The sequence below is a fragment of the Punica granatum genome, chromosome 6, assembly GCF_007655135.1.
Source record: "Punica granatum isolate Tunisia-2019 chromosome 6, ASM765513v2, whole genome shotgun sequence".
Taxonomy (NCBI): domain Eukaryota; kingdom Viridiplantae; phylum Streptophyta; class Magnoliopsida; order Myrtales; family Lythraceae; genus Punica; species Punica granatum.
In genome coordinates, this window is record NC_045132.1 from 2,817,868 (window position 1) to 2,839,081 (window position 21,214).

General features: G+C 35.0%; 1 protein-coding gene across 3 annotated transcripts; it reads right to left on the reverse strand.

Annotated features, from left to right (window-relative positions):
- Positions 1–13,638: 13,638 nt before the first annotated feature.
- LOC116211466 (protoheme IX farnesyltransferase, mitochondrial) lies at positions 13,639–18,927 on the reverse strand. Of its 3 annotated transcripts, XM_031545858.1 has the most exons (9): positions 18,768–18,927; positions 18,405–18,535; positions 17,660–18,029; positions 16,716–16,845; positions 15,709–15,846; positions 15,221–15,354; positions 14,922–15,047; positions 14,567–14,670; positions 13,639–14,460 (listed from the first exon to the last, which is right to left on the reverse strand). In XM_031545858.1, exons 2-9 carry the CDS (start codon positions 18,424–18,426, stop codon positions 14,069–14,071), a joined length of 1,416 nt encoding a protein of 471 aa, XP_031401718.1. In that variant the 5' UTR covers positions 18,427–18,535; positions 18,768–18,927; the 3' UTR covers positions 13,639–14,068. The 3 variants fall into 3 exon arrangements, with proteins under 3 accessions (XP_031401718.1, XP_031401720.1, XP_031401721.1); XM_031545860.1 differs by lacking the exon at positions 18,768–18,927 and having other exon boundaries at positions 17,660–18,102; XM_031545861.1 differs by lacking the exon at positions 18,768–18,927 and having other exon boundaries at positions 17,660–18,150.
- Positions 18,928–21,214: the final 2,287 nt, after the last annotated feature.

Genomic DNA, 21,214 nt, shown 5'->3' on the forward strand with positions numbered 1-21,214 from the left:
CTTCTTGTGGATTTACCCGTGCTTCATTATTAGCCAGAGATACAACAATTTCAGATAAAGAGATTCAATACATAGTAACATGGAATAGGAAGAGTCATACCCAAGGTTGTCAGAATCGTGATTCTACCTAGAATCGGTCGAGGGTCATGGAATCGTGAATCGTAGAATCGAATCTTGAATCGTAAGATTCTACCTGTAATTAAAAAAAATAGCACACATATATATATATACACACTAAATCTCATGTCAAAAATAATTGAAGTAAATATCAAATGATAAATCCTACTGCCTCCTACTTCGTTCATCAAAATCAGATGGTGCTTAGTTTTCACAAGAGAGCGCTTCCAGTATAATAATCTTCAATGAAAATTGATATAGTACCGTGGTCACGAATTTTGTAGGCAAAGCTGTTTTCCTACCTAACTTCTTCTTGGTCTGTCCCTTCTTGGAATCATCTACACCTAAAAAAGTCGAAAAAAAATTCCAGCCTAAATCATCTCAAACCAGACGGCAATCAAGAAACGGCCGGAACCCAATTCAAAGCATTTCCAAAAACTTTCTAGGTCCTTATCACTTATAGCCAAGAGGCAAGTTTCAAACTTTTCATAAAATAAAAGAACCAATGAGTAATACTGTCGCACAATGAGAGAGATGATGAGGGAGTGGGAGGAGGCATACGGCTTTGGGTTAAAATCAGAATCATAGAATCCGATTCTACGATTCTGTGATTCGAATCGCGATTCAGCCACGATTCTACCATCTCGATTCATGCCATAGAATCGGAATTGCTAGCTACCCCTTAAATCGTAGAATCGTAAGATTCTACGATTCGAAACGCGATTCTAACAACCATGGTCATACCACATTAGTAAGCCATTGGCATCCATTTTCTTGAGCATATGACAAGAGCGTGCCTGTCGATAACACATCAAGAAGCCTCATGGTGGCTGGAGGCAAGGTTGAAATATGGTAAATCAGAAATATCGGGATTACTAGAGACAAGTGCGAAACGGTCCATGAATTTGTTGAGATGGCTTCTTGTGTATCATTATTTTGCCATCCTTAGCACATGCTTTTTTGGTCTTTCTTATTGAAAACGTGATGGCTTTTAGATCCTTGTAAGTCGAGGATCATGTGAGAAGAAATGATTTTTCACCCTTTCTACGGGCTTCAGTTTTGAGTATTATTAAGAGTGTCATGATTGTATGAAAATTCAATCATTTGGTCTTTTTTCCTCTATTATTGTTGGAAATATGAGATTATTAGGGTGTGTTTGGATTGAGAGTTGAGTTGAGTTGAGTTTTGATTTTAATTGGTTTGTAATGATTATATTGTTGAATTATGAGAAAAAGTGTGAAAAAATAATAAATAATTGAGAGAAAATAATGATTAAGTAATGATTGTGTTGTTGAATTGTGAAAAAGTAATGAATAATTGAGAGAATTTAATATTAAAAATTGAATTGAATGGTTAAAAATATTTAAAAAATAAAAAAGTAATGATTGTGATGTTGAATTGAAAATAAGTGAAATTGAGTTGAGTTGAGTTGAAAAATATTGTGAATCCAAACATACTCTTATATTTTTAGTAGGCTATGTGATTGTTATATCTAATAAGTATATTGAAACCCCAAAACCCTATATTATTATAATAATTTCTCCAAAAAAAAGTGTGGTTCATATATGTTTATAAGTATATTGAAATTACCAATAATATGATAATACAAATGCTTTCAACCACTTATCCGAAATCTTTTTCCAACAAATAGACATTCCCTTATTCATTTCCTAAAATGTAACAAAGTGATAAATATATACAAATCAAATAAATTTCAAGGTAATACTACCAGCAAGCTTCAATTTCATAAAATACTATTGACATCTTCACTTCTTCTTTTTTTTTTATGTGAATCTTGGTATTTGAAAACTCAATTGAGCACTGACTAATCCAATCGAGCTGAGTCGACTCACTAAAGGGTAAAACTCTTCCAGCGTGGATTTTATATATTTACAAGGACATGTTCACTTTTTAAAATAAGTCACTTATCGCCCCGATCTCGTTGACGTAGCAATCCTTGCGTAAGAGCCACCATGGCCCTCCTCTATGTATCTTTGTATTTTTCTTTTAAATATTACATTTTTTTGTATTTCCTTTAGTGAAATATATATATATATATTAAGTGCCACATCAACATATAATGCACAAAACAGGTGAAATGTCTGCAAAAATATGAATGATAATTTTACTATTTTGAGAAAACAAATAATGCCTTTACGTTTTACGAAATTATAGATGTGCAGGTGATATTACTTTAAAATTTTACTTGAATTAAATATAATACGTAAGAATTTTCTTAATTTTTACCCCAAAAAAATGAAATTCTCTCGTCTAATCGTATCAATGATGATATATATGTGTACATATGTAGAGTAAAGTGGTGTAACATTTTGTATTTTCTTTAAGATATATTGGGAAATTATGTTGAGATAAAATCTTCATTGAAAAAGTGAGAAACCTAAGGGAAATTTTAGAATGCGATTACCATAAGTGGTGATGCGGTACATTGAAGTATTTCAATGAAATTTCTCACTTTTTAATTTATTAATAACGTAAGTACAAAATTTTTGAAATTCATGTATTTACTTTAAATGTAAGTAATCTAATAAAAAATTTAAATCATTTAATTAAATTAAGTTTTTAAAATAATTTTAATTTACTCAAAATTAAGTCAACCTTACCATCATTTTAACTAATTTATTTACATGCATAGTGTAACTATTATAAAATGAGTGCACCATTTTTTTGCTCAATATAAAATGAGGGGTAAATCACACCATATATCATGGTTTCTAAAATAATTTCATCACACATCATATTTTTTAAAATTTTCAAGAAACATCACGGAATATTTTTAAATTTTCACCGCATATTATAACGTTACTTTTTTTTATCCAAAATTGGATTGAATGCTAATGCCACGACATTTTCATGGACAATTTTATACAAAAGAAAATTTGAGGGATTTAAACGGAATTAAATGAAAAATGAAAAAAAAAGGGAAATGAAGGGGTTGATTAGGAGGGGAGGTTGGGGGACCCTGCCGACAATCGACCCCGCAATGGTGAGCCGAGGTTGGCTACCCCAATTGGGGGCTTAACGGCAGGTGGGGGTGCCCTCGACCCCCCAATTTAGGGGATCCTAGTGGCGGGATCCCCCAAATTGGGTGGGGGTCGGGGGCGCCCTCGCCGCCAATCGACCCCCCCAACTAGGGTGGTTGAGGGAGTTGGGTGGCCCACGGGCTCCCTTGACCTCCCCTCCCAATCATCCCTCCTCTTTTTTTTTTTTCATTGTATTTAGTTTTAAATCTCTTTAGGTTTTTTTTTGTGTAAAATTGTCCTTGAAAATGTCATAATATTATTATTTAATTCAATTTTTTACGGAAAAGTAACAATATGATGTGCGGTAAAAAATTAAAAAAATTTGATGATGTTTCGTACAAAATTTTAAAAATATAATGTGTGGTGAAATTATTGCGAAACCATAATATATGATGCGTTTCCTAAAATGAGTGCACCTCAGATTATGCCGAATCCTGCCCCTTTCATTACCCCCTTTTCGGAATTGCGTGGGGTATGCCTGTTAAGAAGAGGAGGGCGGGACTTATTTAATTCGGGGTATTGTGTTGTGTTCGAAAATGATTGGTGCCAGTTCTATTTGTGTCGGTTGTTTAGATTGAGGATTTTGTTGTTGTTCTTTTTCCAATCAAAATCCATTTTGCATGGCATCTTAGGATGTCTAAATAAAGTGTTTTTTTTTTATGAAGAAGGCTTTGTTTAGGATATTCTAACTATAAATAATTATATTTATTCAGGGTACAAAAATTGTATTATTGAAGTATGAGAAAAAATAAAAAAAAAAATGAATAGTTAAGAGAAAGTAATGATTGTATTGTTGAATTATGAAAAAAGTAATAAATAGTCGAGAGAATTCAATATTAAAAATTGAAGTGAATGATAGTTAACATAAAAAAAATTGAAAAAATGAAAAAAAAAGTAATAATTGTATTGTTGAATTGAAGGCAAGTGAAGTTAAAATGGAATAGAGTAATGAATATTACTTCAAAACCAAACACACCCTAAAATTATGGAAGACATTAGTTTTACAATTTCAAGGAACTGAACATTAAAAATCATTCTCCTCTCTAATAAGTGCACTTTCCGAAGATCGAATTTGTGTTCTCATTCTTATGGGGTTGAAACTGCTTACCACTCAATCAACATTTTATTCCTTAAATAACGATGAATTTGATATTGGCAAGTTTTAGTAAGTATATATAATAATTTGACATTGTCATTGATATTGTCTCTTTTTTTTGTGTACCCTAGTATTCAGAAACCCAACGAACTTTGACTAATCCAAGTCCAGTGGGGTCGGCCCACTATAGGTTAAAAATCTCTCAATTAAGGATTTTTTTCATTCACAAGTTCGAACTCGAGACCTTATTTAAGGGAATAAGTCTCGAACTGTTTCAACCAATCTTTATTGGTAATCTCTTTCTTTCTTCTATTTATGTTGCTCTTCTTAATTTCCAATTAAAGGTGATTATAATAAGATTGGTTCAAGCGGTTCGGTATTTATTCCTCTTAAGTAAGGTCTATGATTCAAGTCTTGTGAATGAAGAAAATCTACATTAAAAGAGTTTTATCCTTTAGTGGGTCGATCTGTCTCGACTAGATTAGTTGGAGTCCATTGGACTTTCATATACCATTATTCACACCGAAAAAGGTGATTATAGTAATTAGAACAAATTAATTAAACTTTTTACCTAAAATATTGATTTGATTAAAATTAATTTGATTTTGGACCACGTTGCGCGTGGTTTTGAATGTCTTCATGTATTTGTATTTGGTGTCGACGTTTTACTTTTGTACTTATTTCTACTTAAAAATTTATGTTTATTCATTTTTATTTTTTATATGTAGGTGAACGTTTACCATATGCTTATGCATCTTTTCTTGTTTTACGATGCTAAAAGGTCGAAGAAAAAAGATACCTTAGAATTATATACACATATAATTATAAAAGCTAAAGCAATATACTGGATGATGCCATGTTGGACATAAATGGTTTATGATTGAATGACTTTTAAAATTTTCACTAATCATAAAATAACAAATGACATGTTATAATTTCGCCACATCACTAATAGAATTTCAAAATTTCTTCAGTTACAAAAGTTGAAAAGTTTTTGTTATATATATTTATATCAAAGAAAAACTCGTCTATTATGAATATACGTTCTCATTATCTTCACAATGACACTATTATACCTATGATCTATATAATCAAGCTAAAGGAGAGTAACAATGGAGCTTTCCCAAGCCATCAAGATAATTCTATATAGTACATTAACCCCATTAAATTATATTTTAATTCAATTATAAAAATATTATATATATCATGTTAACCCACCCCTCCTTATTCTCATATACTATATACTTACATAAGTTTCATATCAATCAATTAACAAATTGTACCCAAATGTGATACAATTCCATGGGTTGAATACCTCTTTCCTCATATTCCATTTCTCCCACGATTTCCATTTTATCAACTACTAATCGATTTAGTTATTTAGTTATTTATTTTGATGAGATACGAAGCGATCGAAATGTTTATTTTTCACAATAGAAACTAATGCATTAATACCCTCTCTCATGAATGTAAACTAATGAATAAATTTCTCTATTTTATCTCTTAAAATTACTTTGTTGAGAAAGCAGCCATGCATGAGCTTAACTTTTCTTTTATTGTTAAATTTGTCATAAACTCCATGACATAATTAGTGTACGTATTAATGATTAATCAATTTTTAATCCCCAATATACAATATTAGGTAGAAAAAACTAATTGTATATTCAGAACTAACTTCTATAAATTGATTACATGAATTTGTATCTCATATTGTAATATATAATTACCATGTGATTGTATAATTCTCGTGCATCTCACGGGTTATATTCACTAGTATCCTATAAACTGGGGATCTCCTATTATTATAAAATTACAAAAATAGATATGTAACACAATATCAATTTCTGTAAACAGTCTCGACCTCCCAAGATAAACAGAGAAACTTTACTAAAATTGCAAATGAAGAAAAAATAAAACTAACTTCTTCATGGACAAGCTTAGTTGCAAATAAACTTGTGTTACCGTCTTTTTTTTTGTAAGGTCTAAATAGTCTACCTCGCTAGACGCGGCCTTTCATCTAGTCCATTTTAATATGTAAAACCGATGATGGATAGTCAAGGCTTTGTTTCCCATTTTCTCGTTATCAAATCTCAAAACCAACTGATATAGATTTTCTTTCCATTTTATATTTATTGTCATTTTGTCCATTCTAAGATGAAACCAAAGAGAGGTAAGAAAACACAGTGCAAAGTAAAAGAAAATTTGCATTTTTTTCTCCTTGTTTAAAAGAACAGAACGGATTCAAGCAATTCGACTTATTCTCTTTAATAAAGGTTTCGAATTTGAATCTTGTGAATAAAAAAAATTTATGATGTGAGGATTTTATCCCTTAGTGAGCCGACTCGGATTGGACTATGAATTAATCAGAGTCCATTGACTTCTCGATATCGAAATGCACACCGACAAAGAAAAAAAAGAAGAAGAAGAACCGAATGGAACATGGAAGATGAGGTAATTACAATCCTAACCTCTGCTCTTTTTTCTTTTTCCCCATTTTTAGGTAATTCTTCAACTTTCTTTCACAATATTTGCATTATTTTAGAGCTCGTTTGATAGTGTGGTGGGAGGTCGTATAAGCACTTTTCCATTGTATTTCAGGCAGAAATAATGTTTAGTGAAAAATTTACAAACCATGGTTTTTGATTGTTGAAAAACATTATTTTCTCCATTTGATTAACATGTACTAATAAAAATCACTTCTACTTATTCTATATTTCAACTACTAATTAATAATCAATTTTACTTTCGTTTCAACTGTTTTAAATGAGTATCTCCAAACACTTTAAATTATATTGAAATCAGCAATTATACTTCTATAATTATGTTTAATCATTTTGTTTTATCAACAGTAGCACTCCCAGGCGTTTGAAGAGAATTGGATCGCAGGATTTAAAGAAAAAGTTCTTACTTTAAATCCCTTTATGTTAAATTCAGAATCCTTAGCATGACAATAAAAAATAACTAAATATTTATATCTGTTAATCCTCTCTTCCTTTACATCACTCCATTCAAACAAAGCCGCTCTCTGAAATTGAATGTCACTATAGGCCCTCCACAATTAACATTCTAATAGAATTTGTACAATTGTTTGTTACTTTGATATCGTGCTTGCTCTTATCGATGAAAACAAGATTACTTGACGAGAAGGGAACCTTTGAAACATTATTTTGGAAGGGACAACTTATTTGCCATGAATATACATTTTGTCTGCATTAATACATGGGATGCAACTCTTCCTTCGTGTACAGAATAGATCATAAATTCGCTTTCTAACTAGTGGGTCATTGATATTATGGTATTACGTGGTTACGGAAATATGATCTTTGATGCAGAAAATGACTTGTTCAGTTTGATAGAAAATATACGACATAGAGCGATCAATGAAGACTAGCATGACATAGTTAATCTTCCTAGCTTCTATCATTTGAAGAAAAATGATCATATATATTCGCTTGTTTAGAACATATATGATTTCTTATTTTCTTTCAACAAAAAATGTAACCACGATGCACCAATAATAATAATACCGACAAATTGACAATTGCTTCCTTCTTCCTTTTTTTTTTTTCCTTCTTTATTTTCCCCTGCTGAAATTCTGAAACTGTTCTTACTTAATATGGATGTAGAAGAGCGAGATTGGCGGTCAGTGGCCCATCTATTGAATTGACTGATCTAGCTAGCAAATTATTTATTAGCACAGAACATCAGTCAGACACTCAATTTATTAGTGTGAAAAAGTTGGAACTGACCCTTTTTCTTGTTAGTAATTTCGATTTTTACCCCTCTAATTTATGGGATGCATCTTGAACTGCTTCATTTGTTCGTCCGTCCCAGAATGCACCCTATGGTTTGTAAAAACTATCACAACTCGTCATATATAATATATATACATATTTATGGTCATTGAATATTTCTCAGTGGAGCTTACCGATCATCTGCAGTCCTGTGACAATGCAGAAAGAGAACATTTCGAGACCTCAAGTCTATTTCCCATACGCTTCATACATATGCCACGTATCAATACGAAAAAATACCAAGCAGTACTAAGATTAATAATAATAATGTTATTTGGATTTATACTAGCTATAGTCACGTGATGAGTAGGACAGAAACACTAATTTACTTGCCTGTTCCTTCAATATATGAGTGAAGGTGTCATGGCAGATATCTATTCGAGACAACGATGACAAAAGCGGCTCAAATTAAATGGAACTATCTTCGGATATTTTTTTATGAGTCCTATGTTTGTTTGTTGAGAGGGGGCAATTTGAGACCATATACTACTATGCAGGGCATATTGAAATTAATCTAATGCCGTCGTGGCTGTTCAGTGTTCTTCACACCGCAAAGCGAACTTTATTGAAAGGGGTGGCAGATATATGTTCCTTTATTTAAATTTTTAATTTTTTGTATTAAATTCATGAACTCTCGTTTATAACTATTACGAAAGAATCTGAATAGCAAACAATTGTATAGGAGGGAGCTGAGATCTTTAGTTGAGAGAGAGGAAGGGCCTGAAGTTGGGACAAAATCCATGTTGCTACTGCGCATGTCCAAAGACAGTTGTCCATCATCATCGTTTTGCTTACTCCCATCATCATACCTCTTTGGTTCCTCAATGGTGGTGGGGACCGAGGCCAATCCAATTTTCAATCTCCCTTTGGGAATTTCTGGCACTGATATCGCGGTTTTACGTTCCAAAAACACTTGCAACATCCTACTTTGAGTGTGAAAGATAGAGGTTAACAAAACATGTCACAGAAATTGTTCATGGATTTTTACATGAAAAGATCGTAAGAGTTTCGAATCTTGCTATGCTTTTAAAGCTGAATATATTCACATAACACTTGCCTATTGATGGCACGGTTCTTTTTTTTTAAAGCAAGCTCGAGTTTTATGGGCAAAAGCAACTCGTGCATATAAGATTATGGAAGCTCCACTATATGATGCATTGGCTTTACTCCCTTTCGAACTGGACTCGTGATGATGATGACAATGATCATGGACTTGTGTGGTAGAGTACGTAGGTCCCTTTCCTCTCTTCAGTTCAATATTGAAGCCAATTTCAACCAGACATGGAGGTGGGGGCCCCTTGCAGAAGGACAGCCCTGCCTCAGCATCTGTCCCCACTTGAATTAATAATCTATATATACATATACTCACTTTCATTTTGGTCAATATGTGTTGAGATTTGCTCTAATGGGTATGGAGTCTTTGAATGATCTCTCTTTTCTTCTTTCTTTGTTTATCTCGATCGAGGCTCTACGTACTCTTTTAGGGCACAAACCCGATATATGTTGGACGGTTGTCGGAGCAATGCAATGTTTATGCAAGATATCCTATTTATAAAAGCCTCGTCACAATATATATTTGTACTATCTCCTCTTTTTCTCTCCATTTCCCTCTCTTAAATATAAGATTAATGGAATTATTGTATGGTGATTTATTGATGTCGGCTTTGTTTTGGTTATTTCACATCGGATCCAGTTAATGCGAAAAGACACAGTGAAAAGGGAAGATCAAGTAAATGACTTTCTTGATCTTCTAGGTGGAAAAAGAGTCATCAAGGGGCACTTGTAAAGAGGTAGTGTGCTAAAGGAAGATTAATTTGATTGAAAAATGGGAAAAGGTGGTGGATGGATAAGAATTTGAAATTGGGAGGGAAAGCCAATGACTGCATGAGATGGAAAGCATACATACAAAGGAGTAGGACTGCTGATGACTTATGAGTGTGGGGGTGGGTACAGTTCATATGCAATTATTGCACATGTCTTGTGTTTTATTTTGTATTAAAAGGGCTGAAAGAGAGGTGTTTAGGTCCACCCCCGTTTTAATTAGCTCTTCAATTAAGGGAAGCATAGCTTTATCAGACCATTGGTGATTTGTCCAATAGTACTAAGAAAAGATCAGTCGTTCATACATCCATCTCGAATTTGAATCTCGCCAGGAACATATACATAGGGGCAAAATTATTAGAATTTGAACGTCTAAAATATGATAACAAGCATTCGAAGATGTCTGAAGCATTGAAGATTAATACACAGAATTTGCGGAGTAAGCTCTCGTTTAATTTATCCTCCTGACCGAAAAAAATAAAAGAAAGAAAGTAAGCTAACTCTATAATATATGTTTGGGGCACCCTTTTTCTTTTTGCCCTTGATCTTCTCAATTGAGCTTCAAAAGTGAAATTTTAATATCAATGTGAGTTGGTTCAAATGATTCAACATGTCTTCTTATTAAGTAAGAACTCGGATATCAATTCTTATGAAGATTCAAAATTTAGATAGTGAACATTTTACCTTCTAGTGGTTGGATGGATTCGAATTTAAATTAGTCTAGTACTATTTAATTTTCGAATATCAAAGTGATGCACTTCGAAAGAAAAAGTGAAGTTTTCATCAAACCTTGAAGTTCGAAGCTCTTTAACTAAAAGAATTTATTATAGATTAAGGAATTACGCGGTTCATAAAGAGAACTCTTTATTGCACATATAAACAGCTTTCAAGAAAACATAACTACTTTATGGAAATATATATCATATAGATGCATCTTTTTTGCTCCATTTATTATTATTATTATTATTATTATTATTAAACCAGGAAATGCTTATGAGACGCTTCTTTGATTCTATTAAACCACTCTTACTCCATTAATGCCTCTTTAATTCTTCTTAGTAGAAAAGCCTTTGCACATTAAAGAGTTAATGTTCATATTGGGATAATTAATTTTTACCAAAACAGGACTCGTCGGACCAAATTCATTTAGACCGTTAACATTTTTAGTATTATTATGACTAAGGGGAAATCTATCCATAAACAAATTGTTGACATCCCTCTAACATGACCATGATTATATATGTTTTGTATTACATACACGCTCACAGGTAGGAACGCATATAAAGACTGCTGAGTAGTAGGAATTGTTGCGACAATATTATATAGCGTTACCTCATAATAATTTGGTGATAAAATTGATAGTTGTAACTTATAATAATATCTGTGAGAATTAGTCTTGTGCTTTATACCCATTCATTTATTATTTGCAATCTAGCATATACTTTATGAGTAGGATCTCTGAAGAATATGTTGTCTGTAGAAGACATTTTAGGCTATGCTTTTATTTTTGGGCCAAACATTTACGCTATATTTGGATTGAAGGTTTTGGAGGTATACTGAGATTTCTATAGTAGTAGGGGTTTGGAAGTAACTCCTTATTTAAATAATCCCAGCTTTATCTACCGAAAAAAAAAATCCCAGCTTTCGTAAAATAGAATGATTTTGCAGGTGTTCTGAACACCTTCGCGAGTCAATTTTCTAATTTTCCAATTTTAAAAGGGTTAAAAGCATTCTTTTATCATAAAAACTCCAAAATGCCCAGAAGCCTTTATAAATATAATCCAAACAAAATTCTTATATAATAAAAAAATTTATAAAAACCTCCAACCTCTTTAATGAAGTCTAACCAAATAAAATTATTAAACAATTTTAAACGCCTCCAAATTCTTTCCCTCCTCAAACCTCCTTAGATTTCTGAACCCTCCTTCTAAACTCCTTATTTAAAACTATCCAAACGTAGTTTTACAACATTAATTCTTGATTATAATTGAAAGGAAAAAAACAATAGCAGATTCTTATTCAACTAGGAGAAAGGAAATGAAATTTTATCTGGTAAAAAAACGTGAAAATATACTAATAAAATTATGAAAAATTTGTAAGTGAATCACTCAATCAATTATTATAATTGTCACTTATTATAGCAATATTAATAGTTCTTTCTCGTTGTAGTGCCCTAACTATGATTATCTAAGAATATCTCAACTTATAAAAAAAAAAGAGTTAAATTAATTTCACTTTGCTCCGCAACTTATGAGGTTAGTTTGAGTTTGCCCCTCACCTTCAAATTTTTGTTGAGCACCCACTGATCTTATCATAAAATAAGCAAGGTGCCCATTTAATCAAATTCCAGCCATGCCACTCACTTGCCAATCAATGAAGGACAAAAATGTCACACTTTAATTGGGAACAAAAAAAAATTATTCGGGCACGAATGTAATATGCAATTTTTTCTTCCCCATTGTACAGCATTGTAGACTCAATGCAAACCAGGGTAAACCACCCTACCTTCCCGATCACACTCTGACGACCACCTCTCTGGAAACGATTAGGAGTAGATCGGGTAATTTTGTGGTAACAAGCCACAATGTTTTCTTTTGAATGAGATTTCTCATATATATATATATATATGTGTGTGTATGATATTTCGTATATAACTTCACCAGGCCTTAAAATATATATAAGTCCTTAAACACCCATCTTTACATAAAATAAAAAGTGGTTCTTGTTTGTTCTTTACCGAAATGATTAAAATTACGTATGCAAACTTTCTCATCGAGATTATTGCCAGTTAATTATGCAGAATATTCATTGTTTGAAGATCATTCTTGGAACATTAATCTCATTCGGAACAAATAATATTTCGAGCAAACTCAGGAGAAGTTAGCTATATAAGCACGCACGTGTGTGTATAGATATATACTTATAGATAGAAAGAAGATTGCCTAAGCAAGAAAATCGCTTGCATAATTTGGAATTAGTGGCTCACAAATTTTTTCTAGTTCCAGGTATTTTGAGTATTGCAGTTTGACATTTTTGCCCTTCATCGATTGGCATGTGGTGGAATGTGTCCCCTTTTGGCTGGAATTTTGGCCTGAATTCGATTGATAGGACACCTTACTTATTTTACGGCAAGGTTGGGTGGTATTCATTGCAGATGAGGAGGCAAATTCAAACTCACTCAATAGGTCATGAGGATAAGTGCATTTAACTCAAAAAAAAATCTAAGAATATCTCAGGTGACACAATATGTCCCGTTTTACTATCATCAATAATAATAATTATTATTATTAATAAATAGGAACAATTCTTTTATAATAACAAGCGAAGGTCAAAAAGTCAATTTGACTTGTGTGGTTGCATGGGTAAGTCAAAGAAATGAACAGCACGTGTTCCCAAATGTTCTGCTCTGAGCTCGACGACAAACAACAGGCAGGTACACGTAAAAATTTATGCCTCCACTTTCTCTGGACTATTTTGCCCTTATCCCATTTTCCTTTTTCCGCCCAATGCCCTTCTGGCAGTGATCTAAGTAAGGTTTTTACATAGATGATCATGAGAGTTCTAATGCTCATGGGGCCATTAAGCATGCCTCTAAATCTAACAGAGTACCGGTTCTTTCACATTTAGATTTTCAGGCATAATTTGATCATTTTGAATTGATGTCGGGTTTTCGCCTTTTCGGTTCGGTGTGGTCTTCTATTATAACAGAAGCAAACCAGGGGAATCGATTTGATGCGGTCTTTGATAATAACAGAGGCAAAACAGGGAATACTGCCACAATATCATCAATGGCAAGTTCTATCAAATTCACTCTCGGCATGAGTAGCAGTGGATTATGAACTCAAAACATTATTGAGCTGATGGTGATGACCATAAATAGTTTCTGGCACATGGTGAGGCGGTAGCATCGACAACTTAATTTATTGGCCTCAAATGCCTTGGTCACGCACACGATGCATGTTCATCCAAAGCAGTCCTGCAAATGTCACTTAAATGCACAATCTGTCACATGAGACGCTCCCAGATCTCCAGTAGCGCTTATTTAGACGGGCATAATGATCCGAATCCATTTGCCTCCATAACTGAAAACAAAACCGGAAGCCGAGTACAGCTATGCTCAAGGAATCTGAACATTCCACAGCATGCTCTTGAAAAAATGAAGAAAGCGCCCAGTCAACACAAAGATGAGAGGCTCGAGGTCACTGGGGTGCTATGTAAGATGGAGCTGGTAAGAACGGAAACGGAGCGTAAGAGGCATATGCTACAGGTGGCCGGGCTCGAGATCCGCCTGCAATCTGCCTCGTTTGGTTCTTTCCTTCACTGCCATTGCCATTTTCCTCCGATGCCATTCTCGAGGGAGACAGGAGCTCAGGGAACCTCTCGGAGTTGTTCTCAGCTAGATGCTGCTGATCATCTGAGAGACGGTGGAACAGGATCCCAGACATGAATACAGGAAGATACAAAAGGCTTGCATGAAACATTCTCCGCGCTTTTTGCATTGTTCGGTCTCGATAAAAGGAGAAAGCTGTGGCGCTTATCGCAAGTGTGAGAAGTGAAGATTCCACACAGAACCAACCAGAAGCCAGACCCCCTGCATACAAAAATCCGGTATTCACAACAATTACTTCACAAGCAACCAAAAAAAGGACAACTATTTATCTGTTTGTACAATCCTTTTTAATGATAAGAAATCTTACAATCATAAGCAAAGAACCCCAAAGGAATAAGGTACAGGCAGTTCCTCAAGGCAATGAGGGACGTCCTCCGACCCGACGCATCGAGAAGAGAGACCATTTTATATCTGATTATGCGAAACATAATGTGTCGAGTCAAACTAGTGAAAGTGAGAGATATAACCAGTAAAATGTCAATTCAAGAGGTGTATGACTACATTAGCAAGGCTCGTGAAATATATGCTTGGTACATATAATGAAATTGTGATTTACATAGGACAAATCTCAATAATTCGAGATCAATTAAATAATTATTTCGGGCAACCCTGAGTTTAGAGGGAGCACTATTGAAAAGAAGTAGAAAGGCAGCAGAGCATACCCTCCAGCAGCATAATCGTCGCGGCAGAGGTAAGCAAGAGCCATAAAATGTGGTATCTGCCAGAAGTAGAGAGCAGCAGGAAGAATCATTGAATTGAGAGAAATCTCACCCGAAGCAGCAACCCATCTAAAATGCAGAATGAAGTCGTTACCAACCATGGAGGAAACACAACTTAACAACACACTCTCCTGTACTCTTTACATGACGATAGGGTTAACAACAGCATCCAAATTCATCGAAAATCTAATCATTGTAACAAGCAAATATACAGAGACCAGTTTTATGTAAAAAGAGATTACCCGAGCAGCGGTGGAATAGCACCCACAATGGCCCCAACCCATGTATTTACAGGGTGAATCTGCTTCAGTGGAGTATACGCAAATGCATAAAGGACAAGATTTGACGCTGCAAGCCCAGCTGCCAACATATTAGCCTGCAACAACCTTGTACAAGAGTTCCCAAATTAGATCCTATGAGACAGCAATGATAACCACATACCTTATGGGAAAATCAGCTTGGCGAAGAAGTTTCATCTTAAGTTTGTATTACTTCTCTCCTCTAATCTGTTTTCCTTTCTCCATATATACATATTAAAAGAAAAGGGGCAACAAATTTACATGCTAAATTATCTGATTATATTCTATTAATTCATATTCTACAGGAGAATTATATATATCCACAAAGTGATTTCTCTGTAATCAGTTTGAAAAGTCCAACACACTGAATTTTATTTAAACCTAGTACAAAATGAAAGATTTCTGAAGTAAACAGGTCGTAATTTGTTCACCTTGCATGCCAACAAAGCAGTGCCAGCTATACCGACAGAGGATGCCCACGTAATTGCATGAGGTGCAGAAATCCTCCCTGAAGGGAGTGGTCTTTGCCTTGTTCTCTTCATTTTGGCATCATTATTTATCTCAAACACCTACATTGCAACCGATGCGAAAGTAAGTTTCTACAAATAGCTCATGCTTGTTGTACTTTTTCTACTGATTCTGATACCAAAGGAGGATATCTGGATGAGAGAATGATTCTTATTGCATCAGTGACCTCTCTATCCAGTTTCCATTTCATTAATCGGAAATAACATACAGTAAGGTACTGGAGGCTATCTAAAGCAGTCACTGGACATGGAATGGAATATTGGACCCATGCATCAACGATGCTGAATATGTCCCATACGTTTGAGAGATTGATGAACTTTCTAAGTTGAAAATACATAAAGTTTATTATGTAGAAAAAATCAACCTCGCCAATTTACAAAACATGATTCACCAAAACTTTAAACTACAAATGGATGTCTTTATCAATATCAGTGCCTGATCACCGACTACAATGACCCCTTCCATATATCTCTTTTCTAGTAACTTTTGAAATTGATACCAAATGCTTTAATAGCAACAATCAAAGTGCAACATATATTGTGGCTTCAGAAAGCTAAAGCACCAACTTCAAAGATAAGACATTGAGAAGATCCATCTATTAATATTGCAAAATATTGCCTGTGGAATAGACAAACAATTCGTGGCCAAATATAATAATTAAAAAAAAGGAAAAAAAAAAGAAGAACAATAGAAAAACGATTCAAGCCTACACCCAATTCCGGCCACCAACAAACCCTCCATTGGGGTTGTGTAAATTAGATGCTAAACCAACAGATGGAACTAATCTAGTTCAAGCTCACAATGAAAACAGACTAATAACATTCCCCAACTAAACAACAGGAGGAAAGAGTTTCTGTTAAACCATGATATCAGCTTTGAAGTGGTTCAAAGTTATGATTAAACAACAAACCTGATTTAAGGAGTTTGCAGCAGCTGCAACCATCATAGTTCCACCACAAGTATAACAAAGTCCTGCAATATCGACAACAGTCCCACTGCCAAGGATAAATCCAGTTCCAGATGTAGCAACCACTAGCATGCTTGAAAAGAGTGAAAATTTTATCAATTACATATTTATGTAATGGAAAAAAAGGGAACTTAAACACAATTCTAGCACCACTCAACTGAAAGAAATAAGAAATGAACATTGATCTATACTACAAACAGAGAATTATATTCTATGGATAACTTCCTATAGGTCTCTTTGAGATAATAGTTGTTTAACTTACTATTTTTCCCATTCAAATATGCCATTCATGCTTCACCTCAAAAACGATATCATATGTCCACAGAAAGACATAGCTCATAATGTATCCCCAACACGAAAACTGTATTTTACAAAACCAACTTCTGCTCAAAGTGTGAACTTAATGAGCATAAAACCACTCAAGTAGATTATGATTCTTGCACTTAACACTTTTAATCCATCCTGCAACAAAGCGGCAACTGCAGAGCCGAAAGCACTAAAATGGAAAAGAAACAGCACCCAAACCGTCTGGCAAGAAAATAGAAAGCACGACTGAGCTAAAAGTGGAAGGAATTGCGAGAGCAATCGAAGCATAAGTCTTGAATTCCCAATATATTGACCTCAACCGACCCGTAAAAGCCCAAAAAGTTTATCCATTTGTAAGCGTGAAATAAATTGCCTGCCCACAGATAAGAAACTTGCAGACACCGTACAAAAAAAAAAGGGCCCCCAAATTGGTGGTATTCCCAGCGATTAATGCTCATTTATGAAGTCAATCAATCACAATTATCAAAACCCACAAAGAAATGACGATCAAAGTACGAAACAAGTCTCTCACTCAGGATTGAAATTGGACCAGCAAAATGAGTTTGAGTGAGAATTCCTACCTGAGACGAGCTTTCGATAACTCCCAATAACAACGTCCGTAGTGACGAGCCAAGTCCACAGCATCTCTAGCTTTTGAAGATGTGAGAGAAGAGAGATCAAAGGCAGTAGCAGATGAGGAGGCGAAAGCCCTAACTCCATCGGATTTGCCACCCAGTCCTAATCCCAACTTCAGTGGATCCAAAGCAGAAGTTGGTGGCTGTGATGTTGGGATCGAACTCGATGGGGATGCCGTAGATAAGAACTGAAAGCAGGAAAGCAGCGGCCGTATGACTTCATCTGCTCTGGGATAGGCTGATGATGAGAATGATGGCGGGAAAAGCTTCTTAGAGGAGGATGTAATTGAGGACCTCCACATTGTTGAGATGGCGGCTGCAGCAGTTGTTGCGGGACAAATTAAGACTCCAAGAGAAAGGTAAATGCTTGAAATGGAGAACCCAAAAGGCTGCCAAAGAAGAAACTCGATATAAGGCTTCCCATGAAGAAACTCCACCTGCCGGAAAGAACTTTTCTTATGACATGGTTATTCAACCCAACCCCACCGAAACCATCGGTTACAGAAAAAGCCATTACTGGTTCTAACCTCAGTACTTGAAAAAGAAGATTGCTTAAAAATATAGAACATCATCGTACTCTTTAATTTCTGAACGGATTTCTTTGCAATCACCCCCCCAGCAAGAGAACAACCATGTCAATACAGGGCCGAATTCAGTCAAAAGGCAATTAAAATTCAAGACTCAGACTTACTGGTAGAGAAAGCTCTGGTCATGGATCCCAACCGCAAGAGAGGAATGCCTCGATCTCTCTCATCATGGAAGCAATCTACTCACTCACCCTCTCGATCACAACCCCGGCGGCACTACAATCTCTGTGTTCTTCTGAAAATTACAAAAGAAAACGAAGAAAATTTGAAACTTTGAGCAAATGGAGGCAGTTGATCCCACTGACATGCGAGAGCTGCTTAGAAGTCATTGACCCAACTGAGCTCCCAACTAGATTTGAACAAACAGCTCGGAAGTGTCTGTCTCCAGCTAGGAGCTTGGATCAATCAATCTCCTACCTAGTAAATGGCAAGAATCAACAACCAAACCCAGAAATGAAAATCATCACCTCTTTCACTTCAGCTGCGGGGGAAGTCGCGGTCCCCGATCAGAGATCGCCGAGGCAGAATGACCGAGGAGTCGGAAGAAGACGACAGAATACCGGGATAAGCAGAGCCGCCGAGCGACATGAAGACCAGCAGACCTGACAGCCAGACAGACAGACAAGAAAGCTGGCTGATATATTGGGCTGGGCCATGAATGAGAATGTGGGAGATGGGGATAAGAAATAAGATAGGCCCGCCCATGACAAAATGGGCTGTCTCGGTTTAGTTATCTCCTCGGTTTTTTTTCCTTTTTTTTTTTTGGGTTTTACAAGAAAATGCATAATGAAATAATTACTTTATATAATCTAATCTAATCTAATGCTTGCTGTTATTCAAAAGAAAAGAGAAAGCTGTAACTGTTTCCGAAATGTGGTTAAACTAATGCTCCTCCCATGTTTATATAGAAGCCTCAACTGCTTCTTCACCTACCCAGCGGGCGTGTAGAGCCGACACTTCCGTGACCGAAAAAGCGATCGCTGTGGCCCCCAAAATTCCAAGCCCATTAGAAGGGAAAATGGTATATCTTATTACAAAGAATTAATATTCAACTTTCTTAGAATTATTATAAAAGGGAAAATCTTTTATATAAATTTCAATCTATGGTTTTTTTTTTTCGACAACTCTTGGTCGGCTCACAGTAGAGTGGATGAATCATGTGTCTCAAGATGTACAGAGAGTAGGTCATGGACCGAGGGGAAGGGAAGCCGAAGGGGCCCTAAAATTAGACACTAAAGTGGAATTTACGAGATATCCACGAAGAGAAGTTCGGTTCAGGATGAATGCTCGATTTGATACTCTGTTAAATATGTGATTAGAAGGAAACTTTTATCATGTCTCAAGTTCAAATTCCTTTGAGCTTCAGTATTACTTCTCCAATTCATGCCTTTGTTAAGTGCTGCTTGGCAAAGATTTGTACGTATCTTAACATTAGTCTGAAATCCAAGAATATAAATAAAATAAAATAAACAAAATTTTAAAAACAAATACATGGAGAATATCATGAATCAAAATATATATTGTTATAATTATCTCGAGAAAAAACACGTGTCTAGTTGCTCCATACAATGCTTCACAAATTTGCTACCAATCGGGTATTTTGTATCTTCTAAAAGAAATGCTTCTCTCTCTCTCTCTCTCTCTATATATATATATATATATTAACACTATTATAATAAGTTTGTCTTTATGAATATATTTGTTTTATGTATCCTTTCTCCACTAAGGTTTCAAATTTAGGAGAATCTAACTAGTAGAGGAATTCCAAAGTGGATTTTTCTTTCCAGCTATATTGATTAGAAAAAGGAATAAATTCAGTGGCACTACCAGAAAATATTTTACTTTTATTTTCTTTTATTTTCTTTCCTTTTTGCCTTGGGCGTACCTTACTTGATTTTCCTTTCCTATTATGCTAATTGCTAATTGTCAATTGCCAAAAGCACTTGGACTTATCACTATTATGGGTGATACTACAGCGGTTGACACCCAAAAACAACTATTACGGTTATTTTATTCATGATCGTCAGATCTTCTTATTTAAAATACTGACCGTACATGTGTTTTAAATTCTTTTGATTTAAGATTCACCTCTCATAGTTTAATTATTCATATTTTCGGCTATATATCTTCCCATTGATACTTGATCTCGTCTGTGAGCGAGCCAAATCCAGTTAGATATTAAATCGAACTAAATTGCAACGGTTCAACCAAATAAAAACTAATTTAATTACTTTAAAAAACAATAACGAAACAGTGGAACTTCGTCTTATACATCATCATCTCCAATCAAATAAAAGACAATTGAACAGTAGAATCTGGGTTCGGGTGGATTTAATGTTGGACCTGTAGGCTACTGGCAGAGTCATGCCTGCTCGATAACCCAAGATTCATCAATTAAAGACCAAGAACAATCTTTTACGCTCTTTTTGTTTTCTTTTTTCTTTTTCGTTTTTTCTTCTCTTGTTTACCAAGAGATGTCTTTCAAGATTTAACCCCAATCTGTAATTTGCCTTATCAATGTAGATCTCTTGCTAATGACTTGTATCGTCTTTAACTTCATTCAAACGGTGCTGGGACATTCTCACTGGATCAAGCATTATGGGCCGCCACCGTCATCCCACAATATACCTACATAGTGGCAAGCTCTACGTCCTCAGTGAGTTTCGAACTCGTGATGTCCAAGTGGAGCGCTTAATACTTAATCATTAGACCACCGTGCTTATTGTTGAGATATGTTGTCCCACATCGAAAAATTGAGAAAGAAACCACAAGCTTATATGAGACTTGGGTCCAGTAACCTATCAGCTTAAGCTTTTGGGTTGCAGATGGGCTTAAGTCCGTGTAGGCCCAAGTGGGTATTTTACATGGTATCAGAGCGGGTTATGCTTCCGCGCGCTCATGTGGGCTCACACCA